We start from the raw sequence: 19,943 nt of genomic DNA on the forward strand, positions 1-19,943 counted from the left end.
TGTGCAACTCTCTCCTGGGAGCTCAAGCCCTAGCTGCCTCTGTCTCCCCTCTCACTGAGACAGTTTTGTCCCCGCTGGACACAGCTGAGGCCTCACTACAGAGGGAGCGGGTAGGGGTTTCTCGGTGTGGGAGACACATAGTGCAGGAAACTGGGGCAGCAGTGGTGTGTGCATGAAAGCAGGACAGTGCCGCTACCATAAGTGCCGGCGAGGGGCCCAGGAGGCCTAAAGGACATCGGTCTCCCTCTCGATCCCCACGTACTTGAGGGCATCAGCTTGGCTGTACCTGTCCCAAAGCAGGAGGAGGAACCAGGTTACTACCAAGGCTTTTGTGATTGAAAATATGGAGTCCCCTCCCGTTTCACTTCCCCTCCCACTCCCTACCAGCAGTTTACAAGGCTCCCACTTCTGAGGCAAGGCATCAGAGATCAGCACAAAGAAAAGGCCTTGCCCACCATGAGATCTTCTCCTTCATCCATATCACTCACCTTAAGCCCCCAAATCAATTTCAACAGCCACCCCTTACACCTCTAGGGTCACTTCCCTAGGACTAATCCCGGCTGCCTCACCTGTAATCAAAGAAGAGCTCTTCGCCAGCTTGAATTGCCCTCTTGGCGAAGATCCCAATCCGATGATCCCCATTCACCATGACCACTGAAACAGGATAAACCCAAGGCTAGATTTCTACTTAACTCCAAGTCAACAGTCAGTAGTGAGTCTGGGCTGATTTTCTCCAAATTCCCAGTGAAAACATAAATGAAGTGGAATTAGAAAGTACTCAGTGAAGGTAGTTGTCTCTATGCTTTTAGATCTGTTATTCTGGCTAGTGACAGGGGGAAAGAATTATCTTTAAAAGACTCATGTTTGGGGGAAAATGTTTATAATGTATTCAGTGAAAAAAGCAGATTGAAAAACTGAGAGAGAGAGGCTCAAAATGATACCAGACGTGAATCATGATTATCTTTGGACAAAGAAATAACTCAGCTATGAAAAAAACTAAATAACGGATAGAAATCATAGTAAATGAAGCATCCATCTCCCACCCCACCTCCCAGGTTACTGGGAACTCACCTTTGGCGTAACAGTTGGGGTTCACGGAATGGTTTGCAAATCGAATTTTGTTTCCTTTCCGGGTAGCATCCACTACAAAATCTGTAGAAAGTAAGCCAAGGAAGACCGTGAGCTCACCAGGCAACAAACTCTACAGCTTCCTGAGCCTGAATCTGAAATCAACTCAACTGTAACAGAAACAACACAATGCAGGGGGGCCTCTGAAGCCAGCACACCCACAGGAGCTAGAAAGCAGCCTCGTGTTGGAAGCACTCCCCGTGGGTGCCCCTCTTCTTGCTGGAGGCACATACCTCCCCTCCCATCTACTGGGGAGGGAGATTTCTGAGGTGTAAGCGCTCGGTGCTCTGAATACAAACACAACCCGGAAACGGAGGTTCTCCCAAAGCAAGTGAACTGTGGCTCATGGAGTCTCTGAGTTCATTTTCACCACTGTGCTCTAAGCATCTGCTGGAAGACTCAGAGCTGACCTGAACCTGTACTACGACCAGGGGAATGTGGTAGGAAGACCTGCCCGAGACCACCTGGGGACGAGAGAGAGCTTCCCTACCGTTGTTGAGGTTGAAGAGGAAGCTGGACATGTACTTGTCATAGACCTTCCCTCGTCGATCAGCCTCATCCTGAGAGATGAGCTGCAGAGACAGACAAGGAGCAAACAGGGGGATGTGGCTGTCTGCTCAGGGCACCGCACCCCGCCTCTAGAAAGGGCTGGGAGGGGGCTTATTGAGGACCACGATGAGAATCGTCGGACGGACAGCTCGGCTTCTTTCGTCCCAATCCCCGTCCACCCAGGCTGACCAGCACTAAGGCTGACCAGCGTCTCCTGCCCGCACCCCTTGTGTAGCCTGACTTGCCAAAAAGTCCAGGAAAGAGTGGTTTGTTTCAGGACTGCAAACCGTTCTGTGGCATCCCCTGAGAGGCCACGTGAGAACTCAGCTGAGTTATTTAGAGATTAATTCACAGAAGTCTGGCCCACAGAAAATCAGGGTTTCTCATCAGTATCTCCCCAGATAAGAATGTGGGCCAAACCGATAGTACTCACCTCACCACAGTATTCAGAAATGAATTCGTTCTTCTGCACAGACTCCTTAATGAAGGTACCCCATCCGGCCACATCTGAGGGGGCCAGCAGCAGGTGCTGGGGAAGAGGGAGTCAAACCTCAGACTACAGGGCGTGTGCGAGCCAGTGGGGGATGTGTGCTGGACGTGCATGTGTGCTGCGGGGAGCAGGGTGGAAAGAGCTAGTAACTGTAAGAGGATCTGAAAACAGAAAAGGCTCTAAGCCATTGTGTTCTGGGGGGAGGTGGTGAAAGGAGATGTGACACCCCTTCCTCTAGCCCTGGGGACCTCCTGGGCCTGAGCCCGTGGAACCCACGGTGGGTGTCCAGTAAAAACAGACAATGTCAACGACACGGCCCTCCTCTCTGCTCCTCTCAGCCTGGCCAGGTCAGGGGATCATTTTTCTAATCCCTCAAGGGGACCAAACGTTTGATTAACTCAGAAAGTGTGTGTCCGTTAGGATTTGCCGACACTGGTGTACAAACTGCCTAAGGCACCAGTAGAAAGGGGCCACTCGCATCGTCGGTCCTTCCCGCTCCCATCTGGCCCCGAGTCCTGGGAAAAGCCCTCACCTTCTTGAGGCCACGCTGGATGCTGCAGTTCTTACAGGAGACCACCTTGCAGTCCCAGTGCTCCGAGGCCCCACAGGTGAGACACAGGTCGGGGTCGCACTCTCGCACCGCCAGGTAGCATGGGCACTGCTTGGTGTTGCACTGGGTCTTACAGCGACAGCCGGGAAAGCGATTCTGACCTGTGTAGGATGCAGGGAAGGGTAGAGAGAGAAGCAGGCTAGTGCTGGGGCTCGGGTTTGACTCAAGGGACAGCAGGGAAGTGCATGTTATGGGTTCAAGGGTACGTGGCAGCAGAGGAGAGAAGCTGCCTTCCCAATAATCACATCGTCAAGTGTGTTTCAGAGAAAATGGAGTGCCTACATGAAGGTTGATTCATGCCTGAAAGTCAGAAAAGCAGCTTTGACTCTGGAGATGTGTTTCCTAGAGATTCCCTAACAATGCTCTCCCCTGCTTTGTTAGTAGAATCTGGGAGGGAGGTGGAGTGTGCCCCAGAGAAGCAGAAATCAGTGCTTTTCACTGGGACATCCTATCAAAACAAGAATCATTTTCAGGATGCATCCGTTCTATATCCTCCTCGTCCACCCACTGCCCTCCCAGCATGAACACCCCACCCCTCCACTGTGGTTAAGACTGATATCTGCTCTGGGTTAGGAGGTACTTCCAGCACAACTGCCTGGGCACCAAGGTCTGCAAGCTCTGGGGGCTGCCATCACACTGCTCAGCCTTGAGTGGAGGAGGGCACGCGGGGATAAGACGTGAGAGAGAAGCACTCCGAGCCTCTGTTCCACGCTCTGCTGACATCCAGACTGACCTGATGCTAAAACTCCAGGTATGAGACTAAAACAGACACACGCAGAATTGTAACCTGTATACGTTGTAAAACAATATCCTGGAAAGGGAGGCTGTGTTTCTGCACTTTAAGGAAAACGATTCCCATGTTTCTTAATGCTGCCCTGAAAGGTGAAGTTGGAAAAGCAGCTGATTTCTGTGTAATTGTTGCTTTTAAAATCATACACATCAGGGTTTTCAAAACATGGTTTTTCTAGATCTTAAGTATCTTGTTTTCCCTGGAGAACGCTTCAAACACAGCAAGGAGAATATGAGAAGGCCCGTAAGCAGCAAAGGGCCTGGGGGGTGGGGGCCGGAGCGGAGGGAAACCTAGGATGCTGAGGCCGACTACTGCAGCAAACGGAGAACTCTTACAGTCGGGGTTGCACTGGCAGAACTTCTCACAGAAGTTCTGAGTCATGATGCAAGGGCAGGTGCTGTCACAGGGGCGGTCCGGGTGGTCACAGGGCTGGTAGTTGTACACTTGGGTGGAGGAGTTATCTAGGAGAGAAAAGAACAGACAGGACACGGCTGTGCCCGTACTCCCGAGCTGCCCTCCCTCCCAAGGGTCCAGCTGCCCCCATTCAAAGGAGGCTTGTTCTGACCATAACCTGGGACACACATTTAGCCCCTGAAGTGAGAAGCAATCACAGGTGATGGTTCATAAGCTACAATGGGGTGATTTGCTTTGTGGGGAGAGTGTGGAAATGGTCCAATCACAGGGTAGCTATTTTAAACACTAAACGAAGCCTAGAACCTGGCAAATGGCCCATGATGAAAGTCAGAGACCACAGGCCTGTGACTCTACCTCCTAAGAGGTCTTCTCGACTGTAGTGAGGAGCTGAGCTGCTCTCAGCTGCTGCAGGGGGACCTGCAATGTGCGCGGAGGCCGTGCCAGGTCAACAAGTGCAGCCATGGGTGAGGCAGCGGGAGGGGCGGCCACAGGCTGTGACCTGAGCAGATCGCCCTGGTGGAACTTACCTTTCTTCAGCTGAATTTTCCTGCAGTGCGCAGCCCACAGCCTGCAAGAGATGGTACGGCTCAGGGTCATGGCCCTGGGGAACTCTGCAGATTCGGGTAAGTGGTAACATGACCTGCTCTGAGGGACTGCGGTCTGATGACTGGGGATCCTCCCCAAATCCCTTCACAGGAGGCCTGGACATTGGTCCATGGAAGCTGGAGTCCATCCTACCTGCAGCTGGCCTATGCCTCAAGATTTAGACACGAACAACACCCCTCTCAATAAACAAACATACGTAAAAGAACGAAAACCAGATGCAAAACCAAACCCAACCCTCTATGTCTATTAAAATGCTATTGTTTCTCCCTGTCTCCTCTCCCCTGCCCTCCCTCTCTTTGGGGAGGTGGAGATGTGGGGGCATTTCAGGACAGGGAGGTTGAAAGGGAGAAGCCACAGGGATTTCCTTCTACATCTAGAACTGGTGTCAGTTCCTTGGGGAATAAAGCCAGGCAGAGTGTCGGACACACACACAAAAAACCAAAAGGCAGAAAAAAACTTCCAACCCTAAGCAAAGACTAGGTAGAAGACAGTGTTGTTATGCAACTTAGAAAAACAACACAAATGCCAAAAACAAAAAAACCAAAGACAAAAAATCCCTGGTCAGAGCTGAGAAGTGGGCACAGTGGTAACTAACAGCCCAGTGAGAAGAAATGGCCTCAGGGTGGAGCCACGAGGCTAGCTCACGTCCTGCTGGCCGGGAGCTTAGACGGAAAACCAGTTATTTCATGGTCCACAGCATCGAGGGACAAGGGAAGGGCTGGTCCAAGGCACAGACCCACAGGGAGCACTGAGAAGGCTGGCCCCCCACTGGGTGATGCTGAACTGAGGGGCAGTGGCTGAAGAGGGAGGCAGCAGGGAAGTCCCAGGGGAGGTCACAGCACAGGGACAGCCCGGCCACAGAAAGCCCTCAGTCCAACCCTTGCCTGTGCTTTCTCTTCTTCTTCTGTGAGGGGTTCATGAGCTCATCTGTTGGCAGCTTCAGGATAAGTGATTCTTTGACTGCAAACTGGAAGACCTGGAAGAGAAATCCAACAGGACCTGTCACTTCTCCTTGAGCTGAGTGGTCAGATAAGTGACCCAGCCAGGTGCTGGGCTCGGGAGAGTTCTGGAGAGCTCACAGGCAGACGACTGAGCATCTTCAGTAGGGAGAGACAGAGTGGCCCTGGGACATTGGGTTACTGGCTCTGAAGTTAATTCTTAAGTGTTTATCCTGATTCGAGAAGGAGAAATACTGAGTACAGGTACAGCTTTCCTGGTCAGTAGCTTTCATCTACTGCTCTGCCTACCGAGCCCTGAGTGAGCCGATTCTTACCAACAGTATCTGCCTCTTCTTAGGAAGGGCGGCACTGTGTACCTTGTGTGACTGAGTCTGACGTGACCAGAGGCACCACCCGGCTAAGCACTAGCTCCCTCTGTGGGCGGAAAGATGTCAGAGCCTTGACTATTTCAGTAGGACAGCATTTCAGGAAGGCTGGTTCCCTTTCAATGTGCTGCATCCCTTAGAGCATTCGTTTTCAGCTTTTTCTTCTCCTTTTTGGTTATAGGCCCTCTTGAGATTCCATGAAAACTATGAATCTTCTTCTCGGGAAAATACATACAAAAATTGTTTTGCACACATTTCTGCAGACTTTTAGGTCAAGAAAACCTGTGCCTTGGGGAACTAGATGTGAGCTCCGAAATGAAAGCAAACGGCACTTCAGCTCATGGTTCTATTTGTTCTAAGTAGAGGGAGCATGAAGAACACGTCACAGAGACACTTTCAGAAGGTAGGGAGCTGAGGGAGCAGGACTCAAGCTCTGGTGTTCCTCTCCTTTTGGACAGTTTGGCCCTAACACCTGACTCCCTGTCCCTGTGCTTCAGTCTGTCTTCTCACCGCAGGCTTTTCCTGCCTCCAGAGTATCAGTAACTGCTATCAAATTGTGATTCTAGTGATGATGTGAGACGGACAAGTTCCAGGCCCAGCTATTAGGGGTCATAATTAGAAAATCTGACGATTCAACATTTGAAGAATAAAACAACTGAGAAGACTGATCGGGGGGGTGGGGGGGCAGTGGCAGCTGCAGCTACAGAAGCAGGAGCAGCAGTGGAAATGCAAGATAAGAAGATCCCCAGAAAGACCCAGGAGTCCCTTCTAGGAAATGGGTCCACATTTAGAAAGAAAGGCAGGAACCAAAAAAAAAAAAAAAAAAAAAGCTGAAGAGGGTAGAAACATCCAGAAGAGGTACAGAGTGGCTAGAGACAGAAATAAGAATTCAGCAAGGAGAGCAGATCCCCAAACCTTGCTAGGCCTGGCATTCACAAGAGGCCCCATGGTTGGGGAACCCACCACATGGCCCAGAAGCACAGGCTCATGAAGGACTGAGCCTCAGATAGCTTTTATACAGACAGGCAGTCTTACAAAATGGCAGAAAGGGGACTTCCCTGGTGTCGCAGTGGTTAAGAATCCACTTGCCAATGCAGGGGACACAGGTTCCATTCCTGGTCCAGGAAGATCCCACATGCCGCAGAGCAACTAAGACCGTGCGCCACAACTACTGAGCCTGCGTTCTAGAGCCCATGAGCCACAAACTACTGAGCCCACACGCCACAACTACTGAAGCCCGCACGCCTAGAGCCCACGCTCCGCAACAAGAGAAGCCACCGCAATGAGAAGCCCGCGCACAACTAGAGGAAGCCCGCACGCAGCAACGAAGACCGAAGGCAGCCAAAAAAAAAAAAGAAAAAAGGCAAAAGGGCCACCAGAGTGGCAGCTTGTTCTTGTTCCTTTCAGACAGTACCTGCTTGCACGTCTTAGTCCCCAGAAGCCTGGCTATTGAACAGAAGTTGTTGAAGTAGGTGCCGTGAAAGACTCGAAAAAGAGATTCTTCAGCCCCGGTCCACTCCACAGGCTCCGAGGGTGCTTCCACTACACAGAGCTGAGGTGGGGCCGGACTAGCCTTCTGTTTCGTGGGGGTCTGACAGCGAGAGTTAGCCTCTAAGAAAGGAAGAAATAAGAGAAACAGAAGGAGGTGGAGTGCAGCTGTCATCAGTGGTGTGCCACACACTCAGTACTTCATTCTAAAGGCAGAATCGTTAGGAACGAAAATGTTCCCTGTCCTTACTGCTTACAGGTGAACATGTGGAAAGAATGAACAATTTCAAAAGGTAGCGATGTTAGGTGTCAGGCGATGATGCTGGGTTTACCTTGTGTAGAAAGAAGAGACCATTTTCAGTTCACTGTACCTGAAGAACTGGAGGCCCAGTCATTGCCAGTGTCCCTGTCACTGTCCCCTTCTTTGGTCTCAGCCACGGCAGAGGCTGAAGTGTTGGAACAGGAAGCACTGACCACGTGGTGCCTTCGCCGGCGACGCCCGGAGCACTTGGAGCGAGGGTTGTGGAGCATGGCATACTCCTTTGCTCCTTCCTGCAAGGGCCGTGTCACAGTTAGGAAACAGGACCAGGCCCAGAGCCACCATGCTGGTCCCGTCATCACAAACCATCTTCAATATCTGGGCTTACTTACAACAATGCTTTTTCTTTTTCTTTCTTTTATCTGTACCATGTAAGTATGACCACATGATAGTTTCTTAACATTCTAAAGCTTACAAATTTATACCTCTTCACAAAAGAGCTGCCCTATAAAATAATCTTTATAAAGATATAATCAATGCATCTATGCATCTTCAACCGTCCGGTGAGTTGTATCTTACGTTCATTTGCATGCTGGCTGTCTGGAATTTGAGAACACATTCTCCTGTAGATGAGAAAATGAGGTTCAGGGACTTCCCTGGTGGCGCAGTGGTTGAGAATCCGCCTGCCAATGCAGGGGATACGGGTTTGATCCCTGGTCCGGGAAGATCTCACATGCCGCAGAGCAACTAAGCCCATGCGCCACAATTACTGAGCCCACGCACCGCAAATGCTGAAGCCCATGCTCTTTAGGGCCCACATGCCGCAACTACTGAGCCCCCATGCTGCAACTACTGAAGCCTGTGCCTAGAGCCCGTGCTCTGCAACAAGGGAAGCCACCGCAACGAGAAGCCTGGGCACTGCAGCGAAGAAGAGTAGCCCCCACTCGCCGCAACTAGAGGAAAAGCCCGCGCGCAGCAACCAAGACCCAAAGCAGCCAAAAAAAAAAAAAAAAAAAGCAAGAAAATGAGGTTCAGAGAGGGGAAGGGACCTGCTGAGAGCATGTAGTTAATATTCCAGAGTAGGTACAAGAATCAGGCCTCTCGGTCTCCAGGCCTCACTGTTCTTTGCATTTTACCACACTGTCTCTGTTTCAATAAGAAAATGTATAATCCCTGAATTTGTATAATATTACTACTTAATTTTGGAACTTCCCTCCAAGTCAGTATTTTATACTTGGAAGAATACTGTTTTGTTACTTTATAGCTACGTTTGTTTTTTTTGGTTTTTTTTTTAAAAGACCAAATAACATCATTCAGCTTGATCATCTATCTTCTCACCAGACTTGGTTTCCAAAGATTTCTAGCTGTTTCTGAAAACTAAATCTACAAGTAAAGGATAAAGGTTTACCATTACTAAGGATATTCAGAAGGCCCTAAAAGAAATTCCAAGAGAGAAGTTTTGAATTTAATTGAATCTGATATTATGGGCCTATGCTACAATGTGACATACACAGGATTCCAGGAAGCTACTGTGGAGAGGGCAATGTCCTTCTGAGTTATATAAATGCTGGTATGTTGACATAACATGGTGTTAAAAAAAAAAAAAAAGCATGGACTGTGGAGTTAGACCAGAGCTTGAATTTCCTCACTGCCACACCACTGACACAGTAACAATCTTTAGGCAAAATATGTAACTTTTATAACCTATAGTTTCTCCACCTCAATATGTTGATATAAGCATGAAAATAAGATAATATATGTTAAGGGCCAGCCTACTGCTTGACACACAGGAAAGCATTAATACATATTACAGAAAAAATAAATCAGATAAAGTCTATTTATTCTTTTGCTTTACCATGTGGCACATTTTCCAGATTTTTATCCAGTGGCACTCTCTACCATCTTTCCTTCTATTATCCCACTAAAGATGGTCCCAGAGGCACTTGGCTGTATAACCTCATTTTAAGTGGTAGCAGAAATTTTATCAAGGTATTTTATTCTTTACCTAAGCTCACCCTGTTGTGTAGAAAGCAGAACTGTGTCTTTGGCAAGTCCAACTGAACCTATTCCCTTCGAGCTCTCAGTGTACCGCCTCCCCACATGAATGCAGGAGACTTTATGCCGCTGCATGAGGTCTGTCCATCGGGGAAGGGTCCATCTGGTTGATTAACTCACATAAGACATCAGCACCTTCACGTGTTATTCCTCCTACATTTATATGCATTTAAAGGGAGACAGCAAAGAAAATGGTGTCTCACACACACATACAGCTCCAATTCAAACAACACAGTTTCAGACTCTGAAATCTGAGTAGCTGATATTTAGAGCAAGAAAGTCTTAATGTTCTTCAAACCTCACTCCATAAGACTAACTTCACAGTCCTACTGCTGCAATAACTGGGAGCTCCTTAAGAGCAGAAGCCATGTTTCACCTGTACTGTGTGACCCCCAGGGTGCAATGTACCAGCTCACTTGGTGTGTGTTTCCTGGGGTAGAAAGCCCAAGGACCATTTCCTGCTCAGTTTTCAATGAAGTTTAACAATGGCAGAACAGCTTAAAAACATACCAGCAAGAGGAAGCAGTCTGTGCCACACGGTTCTGGCTCAATCTTGATTTCTTTGTTCTTGCGTTTATATACATTAGGGGTGGCATGAAAAGCTGGAAAACACAAAACTGTCCTGTTGCCAATGGTTCATCCACTTGACAGGAGAGGGAGGAACAAAATTGAATTAGGGAGCTACTGCAGGAGAATTTAGATATAAAACAGCTATCATCAAGGTGCACAAAACCAAATCATTTCTGACATCAACACACTTCTTCCAAAGCTAGGGGGTACTCGGGGACAACTGCGTTGCTGGGTATTCTGTCCTGACCATGCAAAGCACGCTGCACTATAACTGAGCAAGAGAAAATAGAATTGGCCCTTTGTAAAACCATCATCAGATCAGAAGCCGGGAACTCTATCGGATAAACTGAAATAAAGAGAAGGAAATGGTGGCTGGGGATGGAAAACAGGAGAGCATTTCAGGGTCGCCCCACTCACGGTGAAGGAAGCAGTCGTATTTAAAGCAGCGCCGGCAGAAGAGCGTGTGGAAGGAGTGCAGGGACTGCTCCCGCTGCACGGACTTCGCATTGGGGCCATCGATGTTGGGTGTGCACTGAGGGGGGAGCGCATTGGGGTCTGACATCTCTGTGAGCTCCCGATACCTAGTTAAGAAAAGAGAGGTGAGAGTTCCTTCCAAGGGAATGTCTGCACTGAGAAAACGCAGACTGAGTACTGACAGTCATCCGCGAACGGTCTGCCAAGGGAGAATGGGCGTTTTTTTTATAGGTCTTGATGTATAACCAAGTGGGTTCACCACTGTAATTATGCTGGGCTCGGCGTGTGTCTGAAAGTAAAGGGAGGGAAAGATGTGATAAATATGGTGCTGGAGTAACTCTCCAGAAAAGTGGCAAAATCTTTAAACTTCTCTGCCCAGACTTACTTAAAAGCCAGCAAACGATGTCCCTTAATATGGGAATGGGCATTCAGAGGTAATCAGAAGTGTAGGCAAATCATCATGCACTTACCAGAAATGGGGCTTTTTATTAGCCAAAAACAAGCTTGTACGAAAGTTTCCCCCCCCGCAGTGCTCTACATGGCCTGCAGGGGGCAGCCTTCCCTACCTCTCCTTCATGTCATCTGGGACACCATTCTCAGGGAACATTGAGGCGATCGCACTGAAGATCATGTCATTTGGGAACTGTTTCTTGGAACTCTTTTTGTTGCCTGAATTAGAAATGACAAAAAGTTCCTGAGTGCCATAATCAGAATACGCAAACGAAGCTATTCGATCGTTTTTCCTTTTGTCACGGCATTTTGATTAGAGCTGCTCTGTTAACCTAACCATCGACGGTTTAGGAATACATAAAGAAGGTCAATGTTACCTGGACCTATCTAATAGGCCACCAGTAAATAAGGAAATCAGATTCATCTACATGATAACAACAAAATCCACAGTCCAGGGGAATTCCCTGGCGCTCTAGTGGTTAGGACTCTGAGCTTTCACTGCCGAGGGCCTGGTCGGGGAACTAATATCCCACAAGCTGTGTGGTGTGGCCAAAAAAAAAAAAATCCACAGTCCCAGACAGAATCTGGAGGTGAAAACAGAAGTTTTTATGGAGAGACCTGAGTGCAGAAGGACCCTACCATAATATTGATGCTGAAGAACAAGATGGATACTATAACTTCGTTATAACGAGAGACAGACTATGTGTCTAGACATATAGTATAATTAGATAACATATAGTATAATGAAATGTGAAGTTAATTAAATAACTAAATATTGACTAACATGGGAAAATGCTCATGAATTAAATAATTAAATATTGACTAACATGGGAAAATGCTCAAGATTAACTAAATAAGGGGTATAAAATTATGTATGTGTATACACACACATGTGGCATGACACCAACTTCATATACCATGTATGTATGTTAAATTACATATGTACTTTTTAAAAATTGAGGTATAATTGATATATATTTTACCCATTTTAGGTGTACATATGTATATTTATATATATACATTTTTTAAGTCTAGAAGGAAATATTAATACTCGTTATTTCTAGGCAGCAGCATAACAGGGTAATTTTATTTTCTTCTTTATAATTTGCCGTATTTTCCAAACACACTATTTTTATAATTAGAAACGCACAACGATTACTGTCTAAGTTCTCCTACTTTCTTCTTCAGCTAGATCACAGCTACCTTAAACCATTAGTCAGTGAACACATCTTCCTTTTAAGTGGACCAATGAGAAGCACCAACAGCCTTTAATAAGCAACAAACGTCAGTTTTTGCCTTCCTCCCTCTCACTGGCACTTTCACGGTGGAATTAGGAAGTCGTGCTATTCACCTTCAATAGCATGTCGCTTTCTCTTTCTTGTTACTGGCAGATCCTCTTTGCTGTCATCTTGCTTTCCATCTGAGGTGTCGTTGTGCCCTTCCTCCTCCTCATCTGAGTATTGATTCAGAGCATCTACCAACTCCAAGAAAACAGCATCACTAATCAGGACAGACCCGGGAATCATCTCTGAAATATAAGATTTAGATGGATGAGCAGTGGTCATTTTATACTCCATTAGTCCTCCTAGGAAGATTTTCCTGTGTTCACTCCTGAGGCCCAGATAGATAATATATGTACATTTTTATGTGGACAACCAGGGAATTACAATAATTGGATTGGCTCATACAACTGCAACAGTTCAGCTGGCTAGAGTGGGAAATCCAGTTATGGGCTTTCTTTTTACTGGGGTCTTCACTTCCTCAGTAATATCAACCTGTATTTATGGTCCAAAATATCACAAAAGTGTTCCAACAATACAAATGGGAAAGAGAAAGAATGATAAAATGAAAATGTACTTGGTTTTGCTGCTGATGGGTCAGTAGTGACTTCTTTGAATCAAAAGACAGCATACTTTTAAAAAAAATCATACTATCAATATATGGGGTTATACTACAACTTAGGATAAAGCCTCTGAACACTAGGGGGCACTGTGTATAAATAATGCATTTCAACAGCAGCACAGCAGCACCCACAATTGTCAAAAGATCAGGTGAGGCTATTGGTTTGCAAATCCATGGAGAGTCTCTCCCTATCTCCCCTTCTTACACACTAACAGCCTTTTCTAGAACTACAACTAAATACAAATGACCTGCTTTTGAAATCGTATACAAGCCACTGTGTCCCTGTCCTTTGAAGTAAAAGGCTTTTGCTTTAGTCTCCCAGGTCTTCCCTGAGTCACCAAAAGGCTGGCTCAGGAGGTACCGATTAGGAAATGTGAAGATGCAGAAACAGAGAATAGCTGTTGGGCCAGGAAACTGGTAACAGTTTAGACCATAAACCTATAACGTAGGAGAACCACCGTAGTCCCAGTTCCCCGAAAGATATAGATACAGGCCTGACACATGTTCCTAAGCTGTCTTACAAGAAGCAGACCCCCACCAGAGGAAAACTGCTGACCACAAGTATGCAGACCCTAGACTGGCTGAAACCAGAAAGTTGATGATGCTTGAAATTTCACCCTGATGCCAACCAATCCAAGAATTGGGCACAAGCTGATCACGCACCCTGCGGCCCCCTTCCTCACACTGCCTTTAAAACCCCTTCTGTGAAAGCCATCAGGGAGTTCCGGTCCTTTGAGCATGACCTGTATTTCTCCTTGCTTGGCACCCTACCATAAATGCTGCACTTTCCTTCACCCCAACCTGGTGTCAGAAGATTGGCTTTACTACACGCGGGCAAGCAGACCCAAGTTTGGTTTGGTAACACTTTTAGGAAAGTCAGAATATTATAACCAACTTCTGGGAGATCCAGGGGGTCTCTGGATCTAAGAAGAGAGGTTATATTCATTGCCAATCTCACAGAAAGGGAAACAAAGAAAACAGCCTTAGATGGATTTATGGAAAACTCCAAAGATCAAACTTATTTGTTCGCTAAACTTTCTCTCTAGCCACTGATTACTTTTATGTCCCAACTCCTTTTTTGGTCATGCCACGTGGCTTGCAGGATCTTAGTTCCCCAACCAGGGATTGAACCCGGGCCCCTGGCAGTGAGAGCTCGGAGTCCTAACCACTGGACCATCAGGGAATTCCCCCAACTCCTTTTAAAATTTAACAGGGGTGTTGGTAATATAAAATGTTTACTCCCAGCCATGTGGTGACATTGAAATATTCTTCAGTGTATACACCATGAGACAACAGATAAAAGCAAGACAACAATGCACCAAATAAAAGGCACCATCCTAACAAAGTCCAGGAGCCCAGTGCCACTACCTTCTTCACCGTGGACTTTGCCATCGTAGTTATTGATCAGCTCCTCAATGAAAGTCTCATCTTCTTCTTTCACCTCATCTCCCATGTAGGGAATATTGCACAAAACTGTCTCATCTTCTACCTGAAATCAAACCAGATGTGATTCATTCCATGAATCCACTGTGAAGCTCCTCTTTCCTGTTTAAAGGAACCTTTGCCAAGCCTTTTTTGCTGCTTTAAAGCCTCTGAAAATGCCTTTGGTTACAAAAATTAACTACATTTTAAAGACTGGTCATTTTGTTTTGCCAACAAAACCTCAAATGGAAAGGGGTAATGCTACTCTTGGAAGAAAAAAAGAAGTCAGTTTTTTTTTTTTTTTTTTTTTTTTTTTTTTTTTTTTTTTTTTTTTGTGGTACGCGGGCCTCTCACCGTTGTGGCCTCTCCCGTTGCGGAGCACAGGCTCCGGACGCACAGGCTCAGCAGCCATGGCTCACGGGCCCAGCCGCTCCGCGGTATATGGGATCCTCCCAGACCGGGGCACGAACCCGTATCCCCCGCATCGGCAGGCGGACTCTCAACCACCGCGCCACCAGGGAGGCCCAAGAAGTCAGTTTTACTATTTGAGAATATTAACTACCAAATGTTAAGCTGGATATTAACAATGATATTTCCACCAACACCTAGAATGTGACAGTGCATTTCTTTTTCACAGTGATTCCATCTATTACGTCATTTTATCCACTAAACATCATTGTGAAATAGGTATAAATATCACATGAACAACAGTTTAAAAGGTCTTCAATTCTAATTCTTCTCATAAGTAGAGAGACAAATGAAAGGAAGGCTTCCAAGAGTATAATCTGCAGTATAACTGGAGTGTTTATAACAGAAACTGGCAACCATAAAGTATTTGTATATTCTATTATATAGACTAAGACTAACCTCGGATAAACATAATAAAAAATTATGATTACAATTCAAATTACTCACACTCAGTGGGAATCTAAAGTCAACTGCAGTACAAGCTATGTATATTTTCTGGCAATAAACAATACTAATGGATCATTTTAATTTTATTCTATTTTATTTTATTTTATCTTATGTTATTTTTTGGTTCAGCAGAGAATGGTCATTCTTAGTTCTCCAACTATCAAGTAAAATTACTCTGAATTTTCTTCTAAGAGATGGATTTCCTTCTGTAAACCTATACCCTATTCCAGTCAGCAGAACTGCTATCTGTCACCAGGCATGATAAGCGATTGCCATCATATTTAGAGAGAACTGATTATCAGAACCACAAATAATCCTAATAGGAGTCAGCATAAAGGCCCAGATGAAAGGATTGTAGATCCATGTGCGCCTCTGTTATCTTAGCGGCTTTCATAGCATCTTGCCTTTAGGGTATTAAGAAAGGATTGCTCCATCAGCAGGGAGTTGTCAACCTGCTGAAAGAAGTGTCTGATTTAGACTGCATTTAACTGCACATAATGTTATAAAATTGGGCCAAGGTAGTAAAGGAAAATTGGACTCTTGCCCAGTCTCTTTCATTCAAAAAAGAACCAGCATCAATTCTGAGGTACACTTCAGAGAGCACAAAATCTAACAAGTTAGAACAACTTGCAATACATGTTTTTCAGAGTCAATAAATTACAAAAACATTCTGCTCTGCAGGTCCAAGCTTTGTTAAGTATATTCTGACAATCTTTACCCTAAGAGGAGTGCCAGCATATCAACATTAAAAAAAAATCATTAAGTTTAAACAATCACCACGGTACTTTCAATACGTACCATAAAGTTCTGCTGGAGAGGGGACCAGGAATACATGATGGGAACCAACGCAACCGTGTTCAGAGACCTCATTAACATATGTTGGCTTGCAAATCCCGGGAAAATGCTCTCTATGGTACACTGAAATGTAAGAAATGACGTGGAAAGGGAAGGGCAAGCACACAACCCAAGAGAGAATTGGAGTTTCCTTCCAAAATGATCCCAGTAGCCTTCTAATTCTTACAAATTAATAAGCTGAGGGTTTTGTAACAATCAGCTCCTAAAAGGAACCACTCAAGTGTAAACCTGTGGAAAGCAGGAACTGTCTCTTATTCACCTGTGCATCCTCTACAGAGTCCAGCACAGTGCCTCCCACACTCAACTGATGTTTATCTCAATCTAAAACTGTTGGTCTCCTTGGGCTGAACCCAATGGCAAAGGGCCTCTGAGAGTCCTAGGAGATAAGGAGGAAGACAAGGAAGTTTTCCTGAAGACCTAAACTTTAAGACAGTAGACATCAACTTAGCTGCATAGCTGATGGGGACAGTACAGGGGGAAGCAAAGTAGTATAGAGATTACAGTCACATTCTGCTTTGGGAAAGAAAGTTGCTCTCAATAAACGATCTGCTTTTTATATTTTAAAAATATTATCTCTAGGGCTTCCCTGGTGGTGCAGTGGTTGAGAGTCCGCCTGCCGATGCAGGGGACACGGGTTCGTGCCCCGGTCTGGGAAGATCCCACATGTCGCGGAGCGGCTGGGCCCGTGAGCCATGGCCACTGAGCCTGTGCGTCCGGAGCCTGTGCTCCGCAACGGGAGAGGCCACAACAGTGAGAAACCCGCGTACCGCAAAAAAAAAAAAAAAAAAAAAAAAAATCTCTGTAATAAACTAGGATGATTTTTTAGTTTACAGAAAGGGATGTCCCTTTCATCAATATACTCCTATCCATTATCCATGGCATTCCTTTCCCAATTTCAAAGTAGTGGAGGTGCCAAACAAGGCACAAAAAAGGTTGCTTTGAAGCTTGTATACAGAGCCCAGGAAGGTAGACAGTAAATGTCTTATTTTTCTATGAAAAACTCATGATTATACTCATTAACTGAGAAGAACAATTACCATCCCAGTTATTCAAAGATGACTACAGTAGCTGTATCCATTACCCTTATTTTCTAATATCACAAATACAGAAAAAAACCCCTCAAGTTCAAGGAAGAGAGGAAGGCTGACACTGGAAGTACCTTTTTGAGAAAAGGATGCCCACTCACAGGCTTCATCAACTGGACAGGTTGGACACGAAGCTTCTTCCATTCTTCATTGAGGATCTGGGTTTTTTCTTGAACTTTTGCAAAATTTGCTACATACAGAGCCTAGCAGAGACGAAGAAAAAACTGTTAGGATTTCAAGAGAAGAGTAAGAAAAAAGAAATCCAACCCCTCCATATTGGATCAATATGTTAAAATACATAACCTTTCAGTTGAGAAGTATTTTTACCTTTGCACCCATATTCGCCTGAAGCCGTTTAAGTTGCCGAAGTCGCATGTATTCAGATTTAACTTTCCTCTTCCAGTAAGTGATACATTTGGAAGTTGGGGGGTTTGGTAAATCCATTTTGCTGTAACCAAGGAGAGGCAGAGATGATAAATAGCATTCAACTGCCTGGAAATGAAGCATTCCTCAAATTCAAATAAACATGGTCAATTATGCTTTCATTCCCATTACATTTAGTCATAAAAACATAAGCTTAAAGAACCCAAATCTATGAGTTCAATAAAAGTTCCAATTAAGAAAAGATTTCATACCAGCAACTTCTGGTCTGATTACCCACAAGCTTAGCCTCTGTCCTGTGGTACCTTGTTTTTAATTTAGCTCTCAAGAAGTCCTTTCACAGATATTTAGGAACTTGGATTACTTGGAAATTTGGAAGCCTAGCCACTCTACCTTATTAAGAGAAATGTTTAGCAAGAACTAAGTTAATATCAAAGAGCTTCGTGGAAAGATCCACCCACAGGATAAAACTACACCTGCTAGACTGCCTAAATCTACCACATGCCTAGCAATAAAGGTCGGATATGACAACAGCATAATCTTATCTCTAAATCAAGACACATGGAAATATATAACATTGCAAATCACTTTTTTGCGGGGGGGGCAGTGTTTGAATTAAGGTTCACAGTTTTAAAGAAGTACTTATCGTACCACACTCTACCTACCTCGTAGAATGCAAGGCAAAGGGTATAGTTTTACAGGTGTCTTCTGTTCTTCAGAGGAACGGCAAGACACAAAGGCCAAACAAATGTTCAGCTTTTCAAAAGAGAATAGACAGTGGTTTCAAGTCAGTGGAGCATATTTAGACCCTGATTCCCGCAGTAAGATGCTCCCTAAGAACTATGAAGACTTTGAGGTCTCTGCTACCACTATATCTGCATATAAGTCAGGTCCTAATAATACCTGATGCCATTTGAGAAGTGTGCTTTATTTTATTGAATTCTGTCCTTCCAGTCATACATACAAATATATTCTCACAGTTACCAAGTGCGCTTTTCTGCACCAATTTCTAGCCTCAGCCAGCAGGCCCATCAATTAATATTTTAGAGGAAGAACAAATATTAAGTGCATGTAAAAATTCAATCAAATCTGCAAGGTTATGTTTTTATTCTACATCAACTACTTAGGTTTCCTGGAGAACTAAGTCTATTTATTTCACCTAATATTCTACATTTCTAATAACATTATAAGGAGCTATGAAGAGCCAAAATTTGAAAGAGAAACTAAAGTTTAGAAGCATTTTATTTATTCATTTATTTATTTATTTAGCCGCATCATACGGCATGTGGGATCTTAGTTCCCCGACCAGGGATCGAACTTGTGTCCCTTGCAGCAGAAATGCAGAGGTTTAACCACTGGACCGCCAGGGAAGTCCCCTAGAAGCACTTTTAAATTACCTGTTTTCACCCATAAGAAATGACAGCACAGACAAGAAAACAGCAAAATTTAACCCACTGTCACACATATGCCACGATCAGATCATAAGTATAATATCTCATGCTACTGGACTTCAAGAGGACTATATCTGAATGTTTCATTTGAAGAACCAAACGGATTGGTGTAATGCTATGTTAAACTTAAAGGATAAATGAAGTAAGGACTGAATAGCAAAGAAGCAGACAGACTCACTGTGTTTACTGTTAAAGCAATCAAGTGATTCAAGCTCTTAAAAACAGAATTCTCTGTGAGTTAAATATTATCTCTCTGGGGGAAGGGAATTTAACAACGACAATACCATAACCTAAGAATTTGAATCCCAGAAGCTAAGGTACTACGGTGCTGGGTTATAACAAAAATTAAACAGACCTGAATTTCTTTCCTATAAATTACAGCATCTCTCTTCTTCCTACATCTTTTAAGTACTTCTCACGCCTCTATGGAATGGGGACCAAAAGAGGGACTCTTTTTTAGAATGAAAAAACCATTTAAGAACATACACCCTGCTCACAGGTAATATTAAGTAGTTGCTCATAGAATTTCTGCCCTGAACAAGCTTAATAATAATCTGCTTTAGGAAATGAAAAAATGATTCAAATCTAGGACAAAATGCCTCCCTAAGAAACCTTAGGTTACCCTTATCAAGACCCACATGACCCAAAAAATTGGTTTTGAACTGCAATCCCTCTCCCATTCCTTTTGGAACTCATTTTCCCCTTTTTTTCATTTTTTTTTCTTT

General features: G+C 44.9%; 1 protein-coding gene across 3 annotated transcripts; it reads right to left on the reverse strand.

The window, feature by feature from the left end:
* Positions 1-225: 225 nt before the first annotated feature.
* On the reverse strand, positions 226-17,833 carry EZH1 (enhancer of zeste 1 polycomb repressive complex 2 subunit; the record flags this gene model as incomplete). 3 transcript variants are annotated; one of them, XM_079725713.1, is made up of 19 exons in its annotated part: positions 226-286; positions 570-654; positions 1,072-1,152; positions 1,619-1,700; positions 2,111-2,206; positions 2,700-2,878; positions 3,903-4,028; positions 4,509-4,549; positions 5,472-5,563; positions 7,326-7,522; positions 7,771-7,951; positions 10,224-10,315; positions 10,701-10,864; positions 11,324-11,426; positions 12,559-12,735; positions 14,478-14,598; positions 16,245-16,364; positions 17,461-17,589; positions 17,714-17,833. In XM_079725713.1, the coding sequence occupies 19 exons, from the start codon at positions 17,828-17,830 to the stop codon at positions 226-228; spliced, it is 2,244 nt and encodes a 747-aa protein (XP_079581839.1). The 3 variants fall into 3 exon arrangements, with proteins under 3 accessions (XP_079581839.1, XP_079581837.1, XP_079581838.1); XM_079725711.1 differs by having other exon boundaries at positions 17,488-17,589; positions 17,714-17,830; XM_079725712.1 differs by lacking the exon at positions 16,245-16,364 and having other exon boundaries at positions 17,714-17,830.
* Positions 17,834-19,943: the final 2,110 nt, after the last annotated feature.

This window comes from Hyperoodon ampullatus (assembly GCF_949752795.1).
Source record: "Hyperoodon ampullatus genome assembly, chromosome: 19".
NCBI lineage: Eukaryota > Metazoa > Chordata > Mammalia > Artiodactyla > Ziphiidae > Hyperoodon > Hyperoodon ampullatus.